Raw genomic sequence first — 19,893 nt, 5'->3', positions numbered from 1 at the left:
CTTGGCCAGTGGAAAACCAAAAAAGGCGATCAGGGGGTTTGGAAAGGGGAGGGCAGTTTTATATTTTGTGTATTATATGATGATCTTGTATTATGTTTAAAAAAAAAAAAAAAAAAGGCGAGTAGAGTCGAGTCGAGTCGAGCCGGTACCATGCAGTGGAAAAGCGCCAAAATGCAGAGGACAAATTTCCCCATGGGGATAATAAAGTATACAAATACAAATAAGAAGGTTAACAAAGTTAACAAAGGTTACATTTTAGTGTCAGTCTTAACTAAAAAAAATGGGGAAACTAGATCAAAAAATGATATAAATGTTTCAATGGCACATCCTCAACTAAATATTGACCTGTAGTCTCCAAACCAACTGAACTGCAAGTGTAAACCTGACAAGAATAAAGCTCTTTTGCTATTTTGCCATCTAGTGGACAAAATCTGCTACTGCAGCCTGTTTCCTGAACCCACAGACCACAGTTTTCACTTAGGATTTTGAATCAAATATTAGTCTTCAAAACTCTAAATATGGTGCAGTGTTAACTTTATGGTTTACACTAGGGTCCATTTTTTTCTGCCAAAAGCAACAATAAGCTATTTTTTTTTGTGTATCTTCAGTCACTGAAGGCTGATTTAAAAAAAAATCAAAATATGAAGAAAAACTTAAAAAGACTGAGCTGAGGGAAATCTACTGTAGGTAGTATGGGGAGAAAGAACAGAATAAATAAATAAAAATAAACCAATTACATAAATATCATGACTACATAAATTGATGACTAAATAAAAAAGATAAATAAAATAAAAAGTAACTTATTTGCCTGATTAACCTAGTAATGCAACAGTTTATTCAACCTGCAGGTTAATCTCAGTGCCTTTTACTTCTTTCTTCCCTTCCTTTAACAGTCTTCTACCATTTGCACCATCGTAGCAAGGCATGGCTGCTGCTGCTGCGGTCTTGGTTCTTTCAGATAACATACTTAACATATAGATTTATAGCGCCCTCTACTGGTGTCATGTCCAAACAGCAGGTAAGTACAATACTATGAGAAACATATTAATGCCTTATTAGTCACTAAACCACAGAGTTCGCCCCTCGCCCCTTTGTCCCTGTGGCAGCGTGAGGTGAACTGAACTATTACTATGACGCACCGAGAGGATTTTGAAGCAGGGACTCGAACCGGCGACCTTCAGTTACTGTCCCCTTTCTTCCTTCTGTCCCGGCTGCTCACATAACAGTCAACGGTGATAATGTAAACGCAGAGAAAAAGGGAAATAACTGAATAAATAAACAAAAGTCAAAATAAATTGGGATTCAATTAGGCTACTGATTACTACGGAGCCCCGAAAGGTGATATTTTTTTATTTTGTGCGCGCAAGTTAATTATCTTGTGTGCACCGTAGCAAAGGGCTTTGTGAAGTGCTGGAAACTCCTCTGAAGAGGGGAAGAGCCACGCTGAGGTCATTCAGGAACAACAGGGAGGGACAATATACTGTAATACAGCCATGGAGGGAACAGTAAAGGAAATGGAGAGGGGAGGAGCAACACCGATCATGTGACCAAGGTACATGAGAACATAGGGCGGGAAAAGTGAAACTTAAGGCACGAAGCTAGTTCAGGCTCCATTTTGAGACACAGAGCAGAGCAGGAGGAGGAAAACAGGAGGCTGAGGCAGGGTGAGTGTTATTACAACATTATTATTATTTTACTGTAAAAGTCTCTGAGTCAGTTGTCTCCCTGTGGACTGCAGAGGGAATAAGAGTCAGAATGAACTGAACAGTTTATCACTGATTCATCTGTGGATACAAAGTCCTGATTGGCTGTTTAACACACACTGTTTTAATTAGACATGTTTACTGTAAAGGAAACAAGGTGACACTAACTTACCAGGAGTAGTGCTGGCTGGGTTTCTTATACTGTGTGTGTGTGTGTGTGTGTGTGTGTGTGTGTGTGTGTGTGTGTGTCTCCAGTGTTTCTGTTTCACCTCTCAGACTGACTGAAGTCCAGAAGATGAGTGTTTGTGTGGAGGAAGAGGAGGGCAGAGCAGAGTCTCCAGTACCCAGCTGTCTGTCTATGAAGACTGACCGGTCCAAAGATATTCCTCTAGTCTTCAGTAATGAACCTGGACCTTCAGACACAAAGTAAGAGGACTGTTATACTGGAATGAAGAAATGTTATTTGATAACCTACACTATTGTACGGAAAACCTGTCTGCCGCTACAGGCATTTTATTAATCAAATAAAACTTGTATTGTTATTGAACTGGTTGTTATTGTTTCTAGCCTGGATCTGTGCTTTTTTCTTTTTAAAGTAGTATTACAGTTTTTCTCAGTCGCTTTGGTACATTTCTCGAATCATCCTCGACATTTGCAAAACAGTAAGTGCATTTCTCAAAACAATTCGTACAAATAGCAAAACACCATGGATTACCTGCAAAAGCCAGTCTCTTGCTCAAAATCCTTAGTTCATCTCTCAAAAGTAAATATCTGTGTCAATGAACATGTCAGTGCATCAGAATGACAAGTCCTTGTGTCATTGTGTACGGATAAGACAGTCAAATTGCTTAGTCATGTTGTCAATATAACAGTGTACTCTGGAGGATGTTCTGATGTAAACTATGGCTAAAGTTTTGAAGACAATTACTGTAAATTGTAAGTTACACTTTAGTGTATGTGGGAGATTGATTGCAAGAGACTGGACAGGATTCACATTTACGCTTTTACTGTTTGTACTGTAATTTGTTGACAGACCATGTCATTGCAATACAGAAAGGAAAAGACAGCACTGCATAGCACAAAGAAAAAAAACAAAAGTAGAAATGTGAACATAGGACAATCTCCTTAGGGAAAACTGTACATGCAGTGCTGTAGGAATTACAGTGCAGTCTTCCTACACCTCCTGACGTTCCTGTCTGTTGGGCCACAAATTCTCATCCACATCACAACGAATATCTTCTCTTGCTATTTCAGAAAACTGGTTGATCATTGGTTGATCTAACGCTTCACACATTTCCCTTCGTTAGAGAAAGTCAAGATTCACCTGGGAGCAATTTACCAATTCAGGACAGATTTAGAAAAAAAGTCTAATGGAAATGTATAGAAATATGCTTGACATATTATGACAACTTGTTCAACCATTTTGCATGTAAAGACTTATGCGATGAACTAATGCCTAAATGTTGTGGGGGGTGAGACTATTCAACAGAGACCCATTATAATACATTTTGATCAACATGACATAAGCAATTGATAATGTAGGAAACAGCAGAGAATTGTACATAATCATTTGCATGGATGTACCAAAGCATTTGCAACTTGTTCAAAGAAATGAGAAACTGCTTTTTTGATGTGCACAAGTGACACAATGATGTGAAGATTGAACAAGTAGTTTTGAGAATTTCAATTCTGATCTGAGAAATGTACCAAAGCGACTGAGAAAAACTGTAATAAAAACAAGACTAGGTAGACCTAGTGCAAGCCAGGCCTCCTCTTGGCTTTCACACCCTAGTATAATACGTGTTCTGTAGGGGAGACCGGGGCAATTGTAACATTTTTTATATTTTCCCTCATAACTCACAGATGACTTCAAATACAGCAGTCATCCTTTGATATAAGAAACATATACTGTATATGTGCACTAATTAATAATACAATTGATACAACTGATTGATTTTCACTGAGAAGGACAAGACTATAATATTGAATTTAAGGCAAGAAAGTCACAGTGAAACACAGTCATCTTAACCCACTGTATCTCAAATAAAAGCACACCTCAAAGTAATCACATTACTGCAAGTATCTAGTAATGCTACTTAAGATTGATTTATCTTTTTATGGTACGAATTCTATTAGATGTCAGGCATTGTATGCAATCAAAGCAAAAGTCTCGGCCTATTTCTATTTTTGCAGAAGGCTAGGCAGCTATTCTAGTGGTAACTAAATTTTAATTATTTTAAATTAGTTAAAAATATATTTCACTCGAATATATTGATCAGCTGATGAGTCAAGAACAGTCTTTAACCAAATATGTTAATGAAAGGGTAATTTCTGTGCTTAACTGACAATGAAAGGAACTGTGCTTTTGCAGAAACATGTAATATTCACATCTGTTGATATATAATATTGCTTTAACACATATAAAAATGAATTAATAGCCTATGTTCATTTTCTAATAGAGAAGTATGTCAACAGACAAACAGGGTGCTCACATTTGGGCATGTGCATGGCTTGGAGGCAACTCTTGGGGGCAAAATCTTGTATGCTAGCTAGCAGCTACTATATTAGAATCGGTTGTTTATGTTAATTTTTTACCAATGACCTAGAGATAAAACTTATATAAGTTTAAATTCATAGGTAACAAAACGGTACACAGCAGAAGAAAAATAGTGTACATCCAAAAAGTAACTTTCATACCTCAAAATCAGTTTTTTGCCAAAAATTTCTCCTGAGGTGAAGTGATCCTGATTCTTTTCCTCAGGCAGAGAGAGAATCCAACTGAGCATGTGCACAGTAAGTGTCATCACTCTAGCTTGTTTCTGATTGGAGGAATTGAGTGTGTTACAATTGCCTCCGGTCTCCCCTACTGTGGCACAAACCAACTCCTTACTAGCTCCTCTATCAGAATTTGTTGATTTTTACATTAAGCCGTTTGTACAGACATTGCCAGCATATATTAAAGATTCAATGGATTTCATTAATAAAATTGCTTGTCTGACCGACCTTCCTGAAGATGTCCTCCTCATGACATTAGACATAACAAGCCTCTATACTAATATCCCCCATGATGAAGGTTTAGAGGCTCTATACTTCTTAGAAAGTCGTGATCATACAGCCACCCCTCCTAACCACTTCATAATTGATCTGGCTTCTTTAATGAAATATAATTATTTCTGCTTTAATGATGATTTTTACTTGCAGACCTCTGGAGCAAGTATGGGCTCCATTTGCGCCCTTAACTATGCAAATTTATTTATGGGGTTTTTTTAGAGGAATTTTGTGTTCAACCACAGTAGAAATGTATATTTACCCAGAATATTGAAATACTATAGATTTATTGATGACATTTTTTGTGTTTTCCAAAGGACTTCAGATGATATGACCAACTTTGTGTACTTATTAAACAGTTTTAAGACTAACTTGCATTTCACATGATTTCCTGTATTTATTATATGTTTACTTATTGTTGACATTTTCTATTTATACTAGCCAATTTATGGTACCCCTTGTTTTGAATTAGGGTGGTCTTTCTCATACTTATTCTAATGTTTTGGCACCCCTCTTTATGTATACTTTGTATTATGATGTGAGCATCTACCAATGTCCTCACATGGTCCACTTGACCAAAGATTAGCCTAACCTACTATATGGCTTAGATCTGCCTATCGCCCATTGGGATTTTACTCCTGTGTAGCTACATCTTTAGGTATGATTCAGTTGTGATTGACTTTCCTCCTTTTGTATAAACCCACATTGCTGTGGTCTTTACCCCTCTTTGATATATGTTGTTTGGAGTCGTGATATTGGATGCTAGTTATGGATGTAAAAAAAAACTTTTCTGATTGTTAATTAATCTTTCGATTGCCATACCTTGCCACCTGGATGGACCCTTGTACCTCACTAGGCACTGATTTGTACCAGGAGGTTACCTGATTAACTATGCCCTATGATTGGACCATCTTATTTCCTCTTCCCCTATATAAACAGGCCCCATTGTATTGTTTATTCAGATACCTGACAAAGGTCACTTGACCGAAATATTAAATGTCATTTAATAAATTCTTGTTAAGTGAAGACAGTGTGCGGAGTCTACTGAGCAGAATCTAACATGGGCTTACATTTTTAAAAGATGGACCTGCGTCAGCCGCTTGGCATCGTTGTTGCTTTACTGTTGTTCTTCCTGATGAAGCAACAGCTTTATAACAACATACGACTCCATACGTGTCAGAAGCAGACGTTTTGTTTTGCACTGATTGCAATGATTGGGTACACTTGTAATTGTCACTGGCGTATGCCGAAATTGGCCTGGTAGTCAGCACGGGCCAGGCCGCCTACGTCAAGCCCGAGCGCCCCCAGTGTAAACAACAAGTGCAGCCTATTCCAACAAAAGAAAGGAATGAGTGTTTACATGACAAAATTGTATCCATTGACCGGATTATGAAATAGTTATACCAGCCCTCTCAAACGGAATGAAATTTCATTCAGAATGGGACAGTTTATTCTGATTGAGGTGGATATATTAGGCATTTTTATTCTGATTGGGCTACTATTCTTCTTTACCATTGCAAGAAAAACGTTACTAAAAAGATTTATAGTTTTGTCAAATAAATAATGGCAATGTTGTACAATCATACTTTGTATCCATCTAACGTACCACCAAGGTACTACCAAAGTTCACTTTAAAGACCAAGTCATCCAAATCCACTGAGAGTTGAAGGTAAAAGTTGATGCCATGACAGGATATGTTGGAAAAAAAACTACCATTCAGGAAAGGTGAAATGAGAAACTATTACAAAGGATGCAGGAGCTGGAAGAGGTGATCAGCTGTCAAAGGACAGAGCTGATCAGTACCAACGAAAGCCTGGCACAGAGCAGATTGGGATATGAAAAGTATCAAAAACTCCAGGTGTAGGAAACCAGATGGACAGAAAGAGTGACAATGTGCAACTTCACATGCATTGCTGTCTGTCTTTACTAGAACTAATGATTGTATAAAACATTTCTGTTTCCAGAGGTCAGTACCACAGGCAGAGAGCAGAGTCTCCAGTACCCAGCTGTCTGTCTATGAAGAGTGACTGGTCCAAAGATGAACCTCCAGACTTCAGTAATGAACCTGGACCTTCAGACACAAAGTAAGAGGACTGGTTATACTCAAAGTCTACCTAACAGAACCTGATTAAATGATGATGAAGGAAAATGTTCTGTTCTGTCATTTAGAATTGTTTCTTTTTACTGATACATTCCACACTATGAGAGCATTGTATTCATGACGCAAAGCTCATAGTGAAGATATGAAGGAAAGACACTGGAAAGAGAAAAGTAACTGCTCACTTAAACCAAAAATGGATCTTCATCTGGATTATTTTAGCCAGAAACTATAAAGGTGTTTTTGCAGCAACTTTGCAACTTGAATGTTGGAATTTTCACACAATCTTTGAAACTGCAAAGTCTTGGATATATTTTTCCAGTACAACTCTCTCAAATTTGCCGTTACAACCTCTCATATGTAATTGGACTGCATTTATATAGCGCTTTTATCCAAAGCGCTTTACAATGCCTACATTCACACACACATTCATACACCGATGGCGGCAAGCTACCACGCAGGGTGCTGGCGCAACCATCGGGAGCAATTTGGGGTTCAGTATCTTGCCCAAGGACACTTCGACATGCGGACTGGAGGAGCCGGGGATCGAACCACCGACCTTATGATTAGTGGACGACCCGCTCTACGACCCGCTCTACCTCCTGAGCCACAGCCGCCCCATGCCCCATATGTCACCTTGCACATCAGAAATGTTAAATCTGCGTGCCTCAGTTTTTGTAAAATTGTGGAGCATTTGGAGCAAAAGCTATTTGTAGATACTAAAATGCAACAAGGTAAACTTCCACTATGGTTTGGACCAAAGAAAATCAACTATAGGTGTGATTGCACCTTTAGTCCCGCACTCACTCTGTGCCCTGCAAACACCATCTGTAGTCAGAGGTTATCAAGAATGCAACTTATACAAATGACTCCCAGGCAATGTCTGTGCTCTTTAACAAGCTTCAGTAAAGATGATATGATAGGACTGCATGCTGTTTGTATTGAGCCTAGCATTCATTAATGACAATTATGAAACAAACCAGAATAAATTCCACAATGTTGCAATCATCCATGATTGCTACAGTGACATTTATCAGTGATGGGTAAACTGACTGGTGTGCAGTGTTGATTGATTAAACTACAACTGTGATGAGAGATAGAAATGTGAAAATAAACTACATGTTGTGGCAGCAGGATGCTATCTGAACGGGATGGTATCGGCAAAATCTTGACATTTAGTTTACAATTTCAACAAAAGGTTTTAGTTTAAACTTCCTTCATGTTTTCTAATCATACTGAATTCCCTTCATCTCCACAGAGAGAGGAAGAGGAGTCATGATGTTGTGAAGAAGCAGCTGTCCTGCTGTGCATTGTGTCAGGAGGTCCTGAGGGATCCAGTCTCTACCAGCTGTGGACACTGCTCCTGCAGACAGTGCATCATCTCATACTGGGACCAGTCTGGTTCATCAAGAGACTCTGCCTGTCCCCAGTGTGGAAAAAGATCCAGAACAAGACCTGGACTGCAGACACCAAACCAAACCAGCATTGCTCAAAGTAAGACTGGGGGTCTGTCCACTATTGTCACCATTTCTAAAACCAGGATACAGCATATTTGTGAAATATTGCTTCTTATTTCTTCTCTTCAAGCGGACGGCAGTCTGCAGAAGGTTTTAGACGAGCATAAGATCAGTCTGAGAAGGATATGTGAATTTGTGACAGAAGGAACTGCTGAAGCAGGAACTGGAACCCCCCTCAACAGGATCTACACTGAGCTCTACATCACAGAGGGACAGAGTGAAGAGGTTAATACCCAACATGAAGTGTGGCAGCTGGAGACAGCATCCAAGATGGAGACCCTCCATGACACTCCAATCAAGTGCCACAACATCTTTAAACCCTTACCTGGCCAAGAGTCACACATCAGAGTAGTTCTGACGAAGGGCGTTGCTGGCATTGGAAAAACCTTCTCAGTGCAGAAGTTCACTCTGGACTGGGCAGAGGGCTTGGAAAATCAAGATGTCAGTCTTGTGATTCTGCTTTCGTTCCGGGAGCTGAACTTGATCAAAGATGAGCAGTACAGTCTTCTCATGCTGCTCCATGTTTTCCATCCAACATTACAGACGGTCACAGCAGAGAAGCTCTCTGTCTGTAAAGTTGTGTTCATCTTTGACGGCCTGGATGAAAGCAGACTTTTATTGGATTTCCAGAACAATGAGGTTGTCTCTGATGTCACACAGACATCATCAGTAGACGTGCTGTTGACAAACCTCATAAAGGGGAATCTGCTTCCCTCGGCTCTCCTCTGGATAACTTCCCGACCTGCAGCAGCCAATCAGATCCCTCCTACCTGTGTTGACAGGGTAACAGAAGTACGAGGGTTCACTGACCCCCAGAAGGAGGAGTACTTCAGGAGGAGATCCAGTGATGAGGAGCTGTCCAGCAGAATCATCTCACACATCAAGGCATCCAGGAGCCTCCACATCATGTGCCACATCCCAGTCTTCTGTTGGATCACTGCTACAGTTCTGGAGCACATGTTGACTACAGACCAGAGAGGAGAGCTGCCCAAGACCCTGACTGAGATGTACTCACACTTCCTGCTGGTTCAGACAAAGAGGAAGAAGCAGAAGTATGATGAGAAACATGAGATGAGTCAACAGGAGCTGACAGAGACTGATAGGGAAGTTCTTCTGAAGCTGGGGCGGCTGGCGTTTGAACTTCTGAAGAAAGGCAACCTCATGTTCTACCAAGAAGACCTGGAGGAGTGTGGTCTTGATGTCAGAGAGGCCTTGGTGTTCTCAGGAGTGTGCACAGAGATCTTCAAAAGAGAGTGTGTGCTCTTCCAAAGAACGGTCTACTGCTTTGTTCATCTGAGCATTCAGGAGTTTCTCGCTGCAGTCTACATGTTCCACTGTTACACAAACAGGAACACAAAGGTATTGGACACATTCCTGGCAGACAGGGGTAGCAATAGTAGCAGTGACTCATCCCTGGATTATCGTGTCTTTGGTAGGTATGGCAGCAGTGACCCATCCCTGGACGTCTTCCTGAGGAAAGCCATGGACAAAGCCCTGAGGAGTAAAAACGGCCACCTGGACCTCTTTGTCCGCTTCCTTCATGGCCTCTCACTGGAGTCCAACCAGAATCTCTTAGGAGGCCTGCTGGGTCAGACTGAGAGCAGTCCAGAGAAAATCCAGACAGCCATCAACAACCTGAAGAAGATGAACACCTCCAATCTCTCTCCTGACAGAAGCATCAACATCTTCCACTGTCTGATGGAGATGAACGACCAGTCAGTACATCAGGAGATCCAAGAGTTCCTGAAGTCAAAGAACAGATCAGAGAAGAAACTCTCTGAGATCCACTGCTCAGCTCTGGCCTACATGCTGCAGATGTCAGAGGAGGTTCTGGATGTGTTGGACCTGAAGGAGTACAACACAACAGTGGAGGGACGACAGAGACTGATCCCAGCTGTGAGGAACTGCAGAGAGGCTCGGTTAGTCCTGTTGTGAATATCAACATTATACAACAGTGTAGAGCGACCTTCATACCTAGACCATTAGAATTACAATAAAGATATGGAGTTCCTCTAACATACACACTATAAAATTGTTGTTCTACATAGCAGTGGCACACAGTGTTGGGTGTAACGCATTACTGTGTAACGTGCTACTGTAATCACATTACTTTTTCCAGTAACAGAGTAAAGTAAAGCATTACTGTTCCAATTTCATAGATTACATTAGATTAGATTAGATTAGATTCGATTAGATTAGATTAGCCTTTACAAAAGTAATCAAATTACAGTTACTGATCAAACAGATAGATTGTTACTTGCGTTACATTCTTTTGCCTCTTTAACCTCTTTATTGGTGTAATATCTATGAAAGATTCCTCTCATCTTATCCTGCCTTCAAGTCGGAAATATCAGAAATACAGTAAAGCCAACAAAGTGGTAAATACTATGACTCTGCTGTCAGTAGGAGCTGTTGCACCTTTCCAATAGGCCAGTGTGCTTGTGGGGGGTCTATCATCATCATCTTTACTTCATTGATTTGATGTATTTCCTGTTGAAACAGGATAATGAGGTGGGACATAACGCGGGGAGGGACTATTCAAACCAATATGGAATATCAATCAGGTAGAGAAAGGCACTTTTATTTGATGGAATCTGAGATGGTTGGTTGGAATTTTTATTTATGTATACTGGAGTTCACCATTAAAGATACTCTGTTTTGTAGGAAGTAAAAGTAATGGGAGTTAATTTCATGGAGACTTTAAAAAGTTTTGAAAAAGGACATTTTATCACAACAGACAACAGTATTTCCAGTGGATAGTGTCTACATTACAGTTAGTATCACATGATGTGGTTGTTTTTTTTGTGTTTTTTATTTGTCATGTAATTGTTTATTGTTTATTGTGGATCCCCATTAGTTGACGCACAAGTGACAGACTACTCTTCCTGGGGTCCATTTTAAAATATCAGCACAAAACAGTAATGCCTGTGTTTTACCAGAATTTGAAATTACCTGCCTGAGGAGCTTAGTCTAAAATCTTTTCGTTCTTCTTTCTTTCTTTTCTGCTTGGTTCAAAATTCTTCAAATTCTATAATACAAATTATTATTATTATTATTATTATTATTAGTAGTAGTAGTAGTAGTATTATCATGAATAATAATAATAACAATAATAATAATAACAATAATAATAGTAGTAGTAGTAGTAGTATGTTGTATACATTTCTATTGGTATGCTTAGTCTCAGCTCTACTTTGATAAACACTCATTACACATTACAATGAGTGATTATCAAAGAGAAATGAGTGCTTATCAAAGAGAGGCGGCATTGTTTATCAAAGCAGAGTGATTTCCGTCATTTTGGAGTTTTTTAAAAACATTAAAAAATCTTCTTTTCATGAACCACAAGTCAGAAGGACACCAAATTCGGTGTGCAGGTTTATTGGACTTGCCTTTAATTTGTTTGAAAGTAGCAGTAGCTAAGGAATTGGTCCAAAAATGGCGCAGTTATTGACCAATGGATTTTTCAACTTTGGCACAAAAAGTTCAAATGATTGTAAAAACATGCCACAGTAATCAATCAACTTGAAATATGTCAGAATGGTCAGAAACATCATATTAAAATGACCTGTCAAACCACATAATGTTATGTTTAGATTTGAGGAAATTACTGCACTTTGAAGTTGTTGGTATAATATGATGATAACAAAGACTAAATTTCCCATAATTCCTTGTGTTTTCCTGTATTTTAGCCAATAATTCGTCCATACATCGATAACTTTTTATCCATTTTGGCATATAGATAGTCCTGGTCAACCTACTGGGATACAAAAATGGCACAGATTGGCCCATAGGGGGTGCTAAATAAGGTCCCAAAGTCTAAGGCTCAGCCCCGCTCTCCGTGTGAAACATGGTACACTTATGTAGCTGATCATGCTGAACGATTTTGCCTCTAGGACCCATAAGGTCTGCTTATACATTTTTTCTGGCATTTTGGATTTTTTGAAAACCTTCAAAAATCTTCTTCTCATGAACTGCAAGTCAATATGACACCAAATTTGGTATGCAAGCTTCTTGGACTTGCCTTTACTTTGAAAGTAGCTAAGGAATCAGTCAAAAAATGGCACAGTTATTAACCAATGCAGTGGAACCCGTTCCATTGCTACCATGCAGCTATATTTTCACATTAAATCTGTAATTACAGACTTTCTGGCTGCAGACTCTCAGAGACTCACTGTGAAGTCCTGGCCTCAGCACTGAAGTCCAACCCCTCCCATCTGAGAGAGCTGGACCTGAGTAACAACTATCTGCAGGATTCAGGAGTGAAGCTGCTGTCTGCTGGACTGGAGAGTCCACACTGTAGACTGGAGAGACTGAGGTCAGACAGTATATTTTAATTATGTGCTGACAAATATGAATATTGTGGTTAATAGAGCCTGTATAGTTGTTCCATCTGAAATCAGACAGGATTTGGGAGTTTTACAGGCTGAAGTCTCAGATTGTCCTCATATTGTTTTCACACAATCCTTGTGTATTCAAATTAACAATGAACTTTGTTGATGAAATTCTCCATAGTTTTAAAGATACAGGGGTCCAAATTGGCTCCAAAATGACCTCCATGGCAAAACTTTGATGTGACAGTGTTGGAGGCAATAAAGGAATTAAAGATCTGATTTTGGTTGTGGTAATTATACAGAATGTATAGAGCACATATTTCACAAAGGTATTGATGAGACTATGGATACACAATGTATTAAAATTATTGTCACTGTTTAAAAGCGGCGCTCTCCCCCTCCCATTCCTGAAAAAAATTCTCGTAATGGCGAATCAATGAAGCAAGCCAGTAAACTTGCGAGTAAACTAGTAAACTTGTTAAATAGTAAACTTGCTACCTGCCTCTTGTCATTGTGGGACATGTGACCTTCAGCAGGAGAAAAATCTGGCAAAACGAGACTGGTAACTGGCGACACTTCTCCGTAGGTCCAGTTAGCTTAGCTATTAGCCTTTATGCATGGTCCTTCGCTAGTTTTGTCCTTAGGGGCCTCAGTAGTCCAGCAGCTTTGCTGTGCTTTAGTTACAAATGTGTTGCAGTTTCTGTCACCCTCTAGTGGTCGTAAAATTGCTTATTGCAGCTTTAAAGCTATGTAATTTTGTGCAATAACCCAGCGAAGGACCTTGCATAAAGACTAATAGTTAAGCTAAATGTACCTACAGAGAAGAGTCGCTGGTTGTGCTTTTTTCTAACCTGACTTGCCATATGGTTTGTTACACAGAACCATCTGGGAAGTCGTCATTGGAAACTGTTTGGAAAAGGGCAGGTACTTTCAAAAAATACTTGGCAGGTGATTGGATGAACCATCTGTCTATCACGGGCTAACTTCAACCAATCAGATCAACGAACCATATAAACAAACTCTTGCCGAAACACGCCCCTGGCTGCCCTCATAGGACGCTGATTGGTCCGCACCGCTGTGGTTCGGCCACAAACGGATAACTTGAAGCCTGGCAAGATGGATTCTCGCGTGATCGTGATCTCGTGAATCCAGCTGCCTCGCAAGGTAAGCTTTTTTCTAGATTTTTCCAGATTTTTCTCCCGCTGAAGGTTACATGTCCCACGCTTCCAAGTGAAGAGGTAGGTAGCAAGCTTAGTAGTTTAACAAGTTTACGCCTTCGCTTCCCTGATTCTGCCATTACAAGAATTTTTTTCAGGAATGGCAAGGGGTGAGTGTTGCTTTTAACCAGCGAGGGAGGCGACAAGCTAGTTTTCAAAAAATTGATAGGTCCTGAATGGTTCGGGAGGAGCTTCATTCCGGTGCAGATTTTAACAAGAATCCTTAGAAAAGAGGTGAAAACAGCAATGTAGCTGGCCTGTGTGTGTGGAATCTGGTTTATATCTGTATGTCTCAAGGAAATCTCCACATAGCACACATTAGTTTCAGGATTGGTTATAAGGTCTGATATCACTTAATGCAGGTTTAAAGGCCTACCAGTTGCAACCTTATCTCACAGTAAAATGTGAAATGAACCCGACTTGTTAAAACCAAATTATGTGTTGGTGGCACGTAAATTGTTAAATTTACGTTTTCCCAGCATGAAACAGTTACGTGAAGGCGACACGACTATAAACAGTAAGTATTGTCACATATAGCGCAGTGGAGAGTAAGGGTGTTGTGGCCAGGATGGTGGGTGGGCGTATACATTTGCCTTAGATGCTGGCGACTGTTTACGAAGGACATTTCTACCAATATTCACATTTTCATTTTTAGCAAACTTTTTTTGTATTTAACCATGACCAAAGCCTTTCCCTAATCTTAACCAAGTTATTTTAGTGGCCTAAACATAACCGTTAGCCAAACTTTTAAACATAATTCAATTCATGGCAGAGAAACGCAATAACATTTTTGGTGGAGGAACATTTTTTTCCCATAGTACGTATCCACAGCAGTTAAATCTGTTTCATAGTTCGTGTTCATTTCACATATTTGTGTGAGATCATGTTGATCAGTTGTTTGACTGCCATATTTTCTAAAAGTCATTTCAATACTGACTAAAAACAGTGACCCCTGCTACCTAAACACAATATTTCATCAGAATATACATTAAAACAGAGCTTATAACTGAAATGGTAATTTCATCATTAGGGAGTTTCACATGGATAATGCAAATTTATACACATTACATGCATACAAATATGTAAAACATTAAAGTTCTGAGACTGAACAAATACGCACACGTGATTTTACACCAGTGAAGATTTACCAGAAAACATATTTGGTTTCAATAAATACACAGTTTGATTTTTAGTTATTCATAAGTTCTTGGTTGCTACCCCAGCAATCCAACTAAAATTCTGCTTGTTATCATAATTATTTCTAGAGAAACTGCCACCTGAAAATATTGTCCCAATAAATGGTGGCCACTCTGGCAACCTTAACTAAGTCTTTATTTATTGTAAACTACTTGGCATTCAGGGCCCAAACTCCAGATTTATTCATATGGTTGGTTAAAGAAGGTGTTCAAGGAAACTGAGACATACGTAGGTGTGACAGCCTGTCTGATTTCAGATGGAATGACCCTATAAGGACAAAATAGTAAATTCTATTTATTAGGGCATATCAATATTGAGCTGGATTATGAAGCACTGGATTGTTGCACACATTCAGGAATATTTCATTTTATAGCTACATACTTTATTCTTTATTCAGATTGAGTTACTGCAGCTTGTCAGAGAGCAGCTGTGCTTCTCTGGCCTCAGCTTTGAAGTCCAACTCCTCCCATCCCATGAGAGAGCTGGACCTGAGTTACAACGATCTGCAGGATTCAGGAGTGAAGCTGCTGTCTGCTGGACTGGAGAGTCCACACTGCAGACTGGAGACTCTGAGGTCAGCATTATTTAAATAACAGCATTATGTTAATACTTTTCTACTCCTACTATCTGTGTGCACAAATTTACGGATCATGGACTTTAATGTCTTGTTGAACTGCTCCACCAGACCATCTGTCTGGGGACTGTTCGTATAGCTCTGTCCAAATGATAACTCAGAAGGATCACGATTTCCAGGCCCATTGGCCTCACTCTGCCACCTGGCAGCGTAGTGTGTCTGTGGCTTGTAGTGTGCTTCTGTGGTTGGTGGTGTGGTCCCATCTTCACTGTAGAGAGGAGCAAGCATAAATACTTTTTTATGACTTGACTTTTTTATGTATGCATGCATATCCTTTTCTGTATGCTATCCATATGACTGCAGCTCACGATCTGACTTCTGGTCGCTATCAATATAACTCTATCTGACTCAGAAATAATAAGAACTCTATCATTCAGATCTTAGCAATGTGTGTGTGGCCGAATGGGCCAGGCCAGCGGCCGGTGGCCGTCCTGGAATAAGTGGCCATTCTGGACTTTTCCAGATGGCCAATCCGTCTCTGGTTGTGCCTGACAATCAGTGAACCATTCCTACTCTCCCCTCACAGACCATGCTAAACGACACCCTGCTGCCACACTGAATTTTATCTAGCTGTTACTACTGAAAATTTAAATAACCCAAAGCAAGTTTGGAAAACCCTAAATTCTGTCTCTGCCAATGATAATCAATGATAATTTTATTGAACTTCCTCCCTGTATTGTCAAAGGTTCTGTCACCATATCTGACAGATTGATGATGTTGAACTGTTTTAATGAGCATTTTATTGCATCTGGATCTCTGTTTGAATCATGTACTCATGTAATCATGTACTGTATTGACTTTTCTGGTACTGTGTAATAGCTTAAAACAATGGCTGGTAAGTATTGGTTTGTTAGACCCACCAGTTTGTGAATTACCTCTTGGATCAAACTCAGTGTGTGCAGTTTGATGGGTTAACCTCTCTTTTTTTAATGTATGTAAAGGTGTTCCCCAGGGTTCTGTCCTTGGCCTAATTCTGTTCGCAATCTACATCAATAACCTGGGTCAAAATATTCCTATGTGTTGTAACTTAAGTTAGTTTTGAATGCTGATAAAACGAAAATAATCGTTAGCACTCTACACCAAGAACTTTCGGCCAATTTTCCAAATATTGTAACGAGTCTAAGTACTTCAATTCACTAATTCAAGCAACAGCATATTGTCATTAATATTTGCAAGTGCTTGTTTTTCCTTGTTGTGTTAGCCTGTCTTTTTAAATTTTGCATCCTATTGGGGTTGGGTGTTTGGACTTTAGTGCACCATTTTACAAAATCCTATATTTAAAACCTTCAATGCTCTGATAGGGTTAAATAAGATTAGATCGTTTAAAGCAGGTTTTCTATCCAGGAATATTTTATTTTATAGCTGCATGCTTCGTTCTTTATTCAGATTGAGTCTCTGCAGCTTGTCAGAAAGCTGCTGTGCTTCTCTGGCCTCAGCTCTGAAGTCCAACCCCTCCCATCTGAGAGAGCTGGACCTGAGTGAAAACAACGTGCGGGATTCAGGAGTGAAGCTGCTGTCTGCTGGACTGGAGAGTCCACACTGTAGACTGAAGACTCTGAGGTCAGACAGCACATTTAAATAATTTTAAGTTCTGTGCTGATATAAATGTTATATGAATAATTTATAAATATTGTGGTGACACTCAATTTAAACACATATGTATGCTGACATTATACTGATCTACACTGACTAGCAAGCCGATCCACTAGTATAATGGTAAAGCCCATTGAATGTGGCATAGTGCATGTTGAGCTTTAAACCTCTAAAACCCTAATACAACAATGAAAAACCTACACTCACTAATTCACTCTTCAGTCTGTACTTGTTTATTCAAGCATCAGTATGTTGTCATCAATACCAGCAATGCCCTTTTGAATTTGGCAGCCTGTTGGGGTTGGGAGTTTGGACTTGAGTGCACCATTTTACAAAATCCTACATTTAAAACCTCAAACTCTGATTGGGTTATGCAAGGTTGGATGGATTCAAGCAGGTTTTCTATCCAGGAATATTTTATTTTATAGCTACATGCTTTGTTCTTTATTCAGATTGAAGTACTGCAGCTTGTCAGAGAGCAGCTGTGCTTCTCTGGCCTCAGCTCTGAAGTCCAACCCCTCCCATCTGAGAGAGCTGGACCTGAGTACCAACAAGCTGCAGGATTCAGCAGTGAAGCTGCTGTCTGATCTTCTGGAGAGTCCACACTGTAGACTGGAGACCCTGAGGTCAGTAGAGTGTTGGAGTCAGTCCATGTTGACAAGATCCATTGGTTGGTCTCAGTTAGTGGCAGAATTGTGATAAACACAGTTAGCATCAAACCAAAGATCCAACATTTCCTGGTAAATGTCCAACCTTATCAGTGGCTGCTCTTCTCAATGAAGGTGTCGGCCAATCAGATCAGCCAAAGCAGAGAGAGGAGTGTTGTGATCATGTGTTGAGTCGACCTGCAGATGACTGTTGTTGTTGTGTTCATCTCTACAGGCTGAACTAAACCTGGATTACAGCTGACAGCCTGACAACATGTGAGTATTGACACAGCATGAGACACTGCTTATGCTATATATCTTGCACTCACTCACTCACTCACTCACTCACTCACTCACTCACTCACTCACACACACACACACACACACACACACACACACACACACACACACACACACACACAGCTTAATCTATGTTCTTATTTGTGTAAGTCTTCCTTCTAGCCTTTATACTGGATGTGCTGCATCACTGATTCAGAGGTGATGAACTCTTAGTAAATGCTGATTTCTGATGTCAGTTGTGTGTCTTCTTCTCCCCATCAGATGCCTGTCATCTCACTCTGGATCCAAACACAGCAAACAGAAACCTTGATCTGTCTGAGGGAACAGAAAGGTGACGGTGGTGAGAGAGGAGCAGCCTTATCCTGATCACCCAGAGAGGTTTAACCAGCAGCTTCAGGTTCTGTGTAGAGAGGGTCTGACTGGGCGATGTTACTGGGAGGAGGACAGGTTAATATAGCAGTGACTCACAGAGGAACCAGAAGGAGAGGATGGGGTCTAACAGCTACACTGCCAGACACAATGGGAAGTCCACCAAACAGTAAAATCATTGAAAAAGCCGTTTTTCAACAGCTGAACAACTTCTTGGCACTAAACAACTGTTTTGATGTCTTCCAGTCAGGATTTCGACCACACCACAGCACTGAGACTGCCCTTGTTAAGGTCTTCAATGACATCCACTTAAACACAGACAGTGGCAGAATTTCAGTCTTAGTATTACTGGATCTCAGTGCTGCATTCGACACGGTCGACCACAACATATTACTGGACCGACTGGAAAACTGGGTGGGACTTTCCGGCACAGTACTAAATTGGTTTGAATCCTATTTAAAGGACAGGGACTACTTTGTGTCTATAAGTAATTACACATCTGAGTGGACAAAAATGACATGCGGAGTTCCCCAAGGCTCCATTCTGGGGCCTCTTCCATTCAACATCTACATGCTTCCACTGGCTCAGATTATGGAAAACAACAAAATATGTTACCATAATTATGCAGACGACACACAAATTTACATAACCATATCACCAGGGGACTATAATCCCATACAAACGCTGAGTAAGTGCATTGAACAAATCAATGACTGGATGTCAGAATTTTCTTCAATTAAACAAAGATAAAACTGAAGTAATTGTTTTTGGAGCCAAGGAAGAACGATTAAAAGTCAGTGCACAGCTTCAATCGGTAATGTTAAAAACCACAAACCAAGCCAGAAATCTTGGAGTAGTCATGGACTCAGACTTGAATTTCAACAGCCACATTAAGACAATTACTAAGTCAGCCTACTATCACCTTAAGAATATATCAAGGATTAAAGGACTTATGTCTCAGCAGGATATGGAAAAACTTGTCCATGCATTTATCTTCAGTAGACTCGACTACTGTAACGGAGTCTTTACAGGTCTCCCTAAAAAATCGATGAGACAGCTGCAGCTGATTTAGAGCGCTGCTGCTCCAATCCTCACTAAGACCAAGAAAGTGGATCACATCACTCCAGTTCTGCGGTCTTTACACTGGCTTCCTGTCTGTCAAAGAATTGATTTCAAAATACTACTGTTGGTTTATAAAGCACTGAATGGTTTAGGGCCAAAATACATTTCTGATCT

The 19,893-nt window shown here is 40.0% G+C and overlaps 1 protein-coding gene across 1 annotated transcript; it reads left to right on the top strand.

Annotated features, from left to right (window-relative positions):
• The first annotated feature begins 768 nt into the window (after positions 1 to 768).
• LOC139662471 (NLR family CARD domain-containing protein 3-like) lies at positions 769 to 18,814 on the top strand. Its single transcript, XM_071541163.1, has 10 exons — positions 769 to 2,129; positions 6,716 to 6,835; positions 8,108 to 8,355; positions 8,437 to 10,285; positions 12,511 to 12,684; positions 15,512 to 15,688; positions 17,135 to 17,308; positions 17,794 to 17,967; positions 18,224 to 18,264; positions 18,550 to 18,814. Exons 1-9 carry the CDS (start codon positions 1,999 to 2,001, stop codon positions 18,231 to 18,233), a joined length of 3,057 nt encoding a protein of 1,018 aa, XP_071397264.1. The 5' UTR covers positions 769 to 1,998; the 3' UTR covers positions 18,234 to 18,264; positions 18,550 to 18,814.
• Positions 18,815 to 19,893: the final 1,079 nt, after the last annotated feature.

The sequence above is a fragment of the Centroberyx affinis genome, unplaced genomic scaffold, assembly GCF_046629955.1.
Source record: "Centroberyx affinis isolate AG114_WGS23_722 - 3 ecotype Tasmania unplaced genomic scaffold, CSIRO-AGI_Caff_v1 ptg003804l_1, whole genome shotgun sequence".
Classification (NCBI taxonomy): Eukaryota; Metazoa; Chordata; class Actinopteri; order Beryciformes; family Berycidae; genus Centroberyx; species Centroberyx affinis.
Note: the sequence above shows the minus strand (reverse complement) of the source record. Positions and strands in the feature narration are given on the sequence as shown.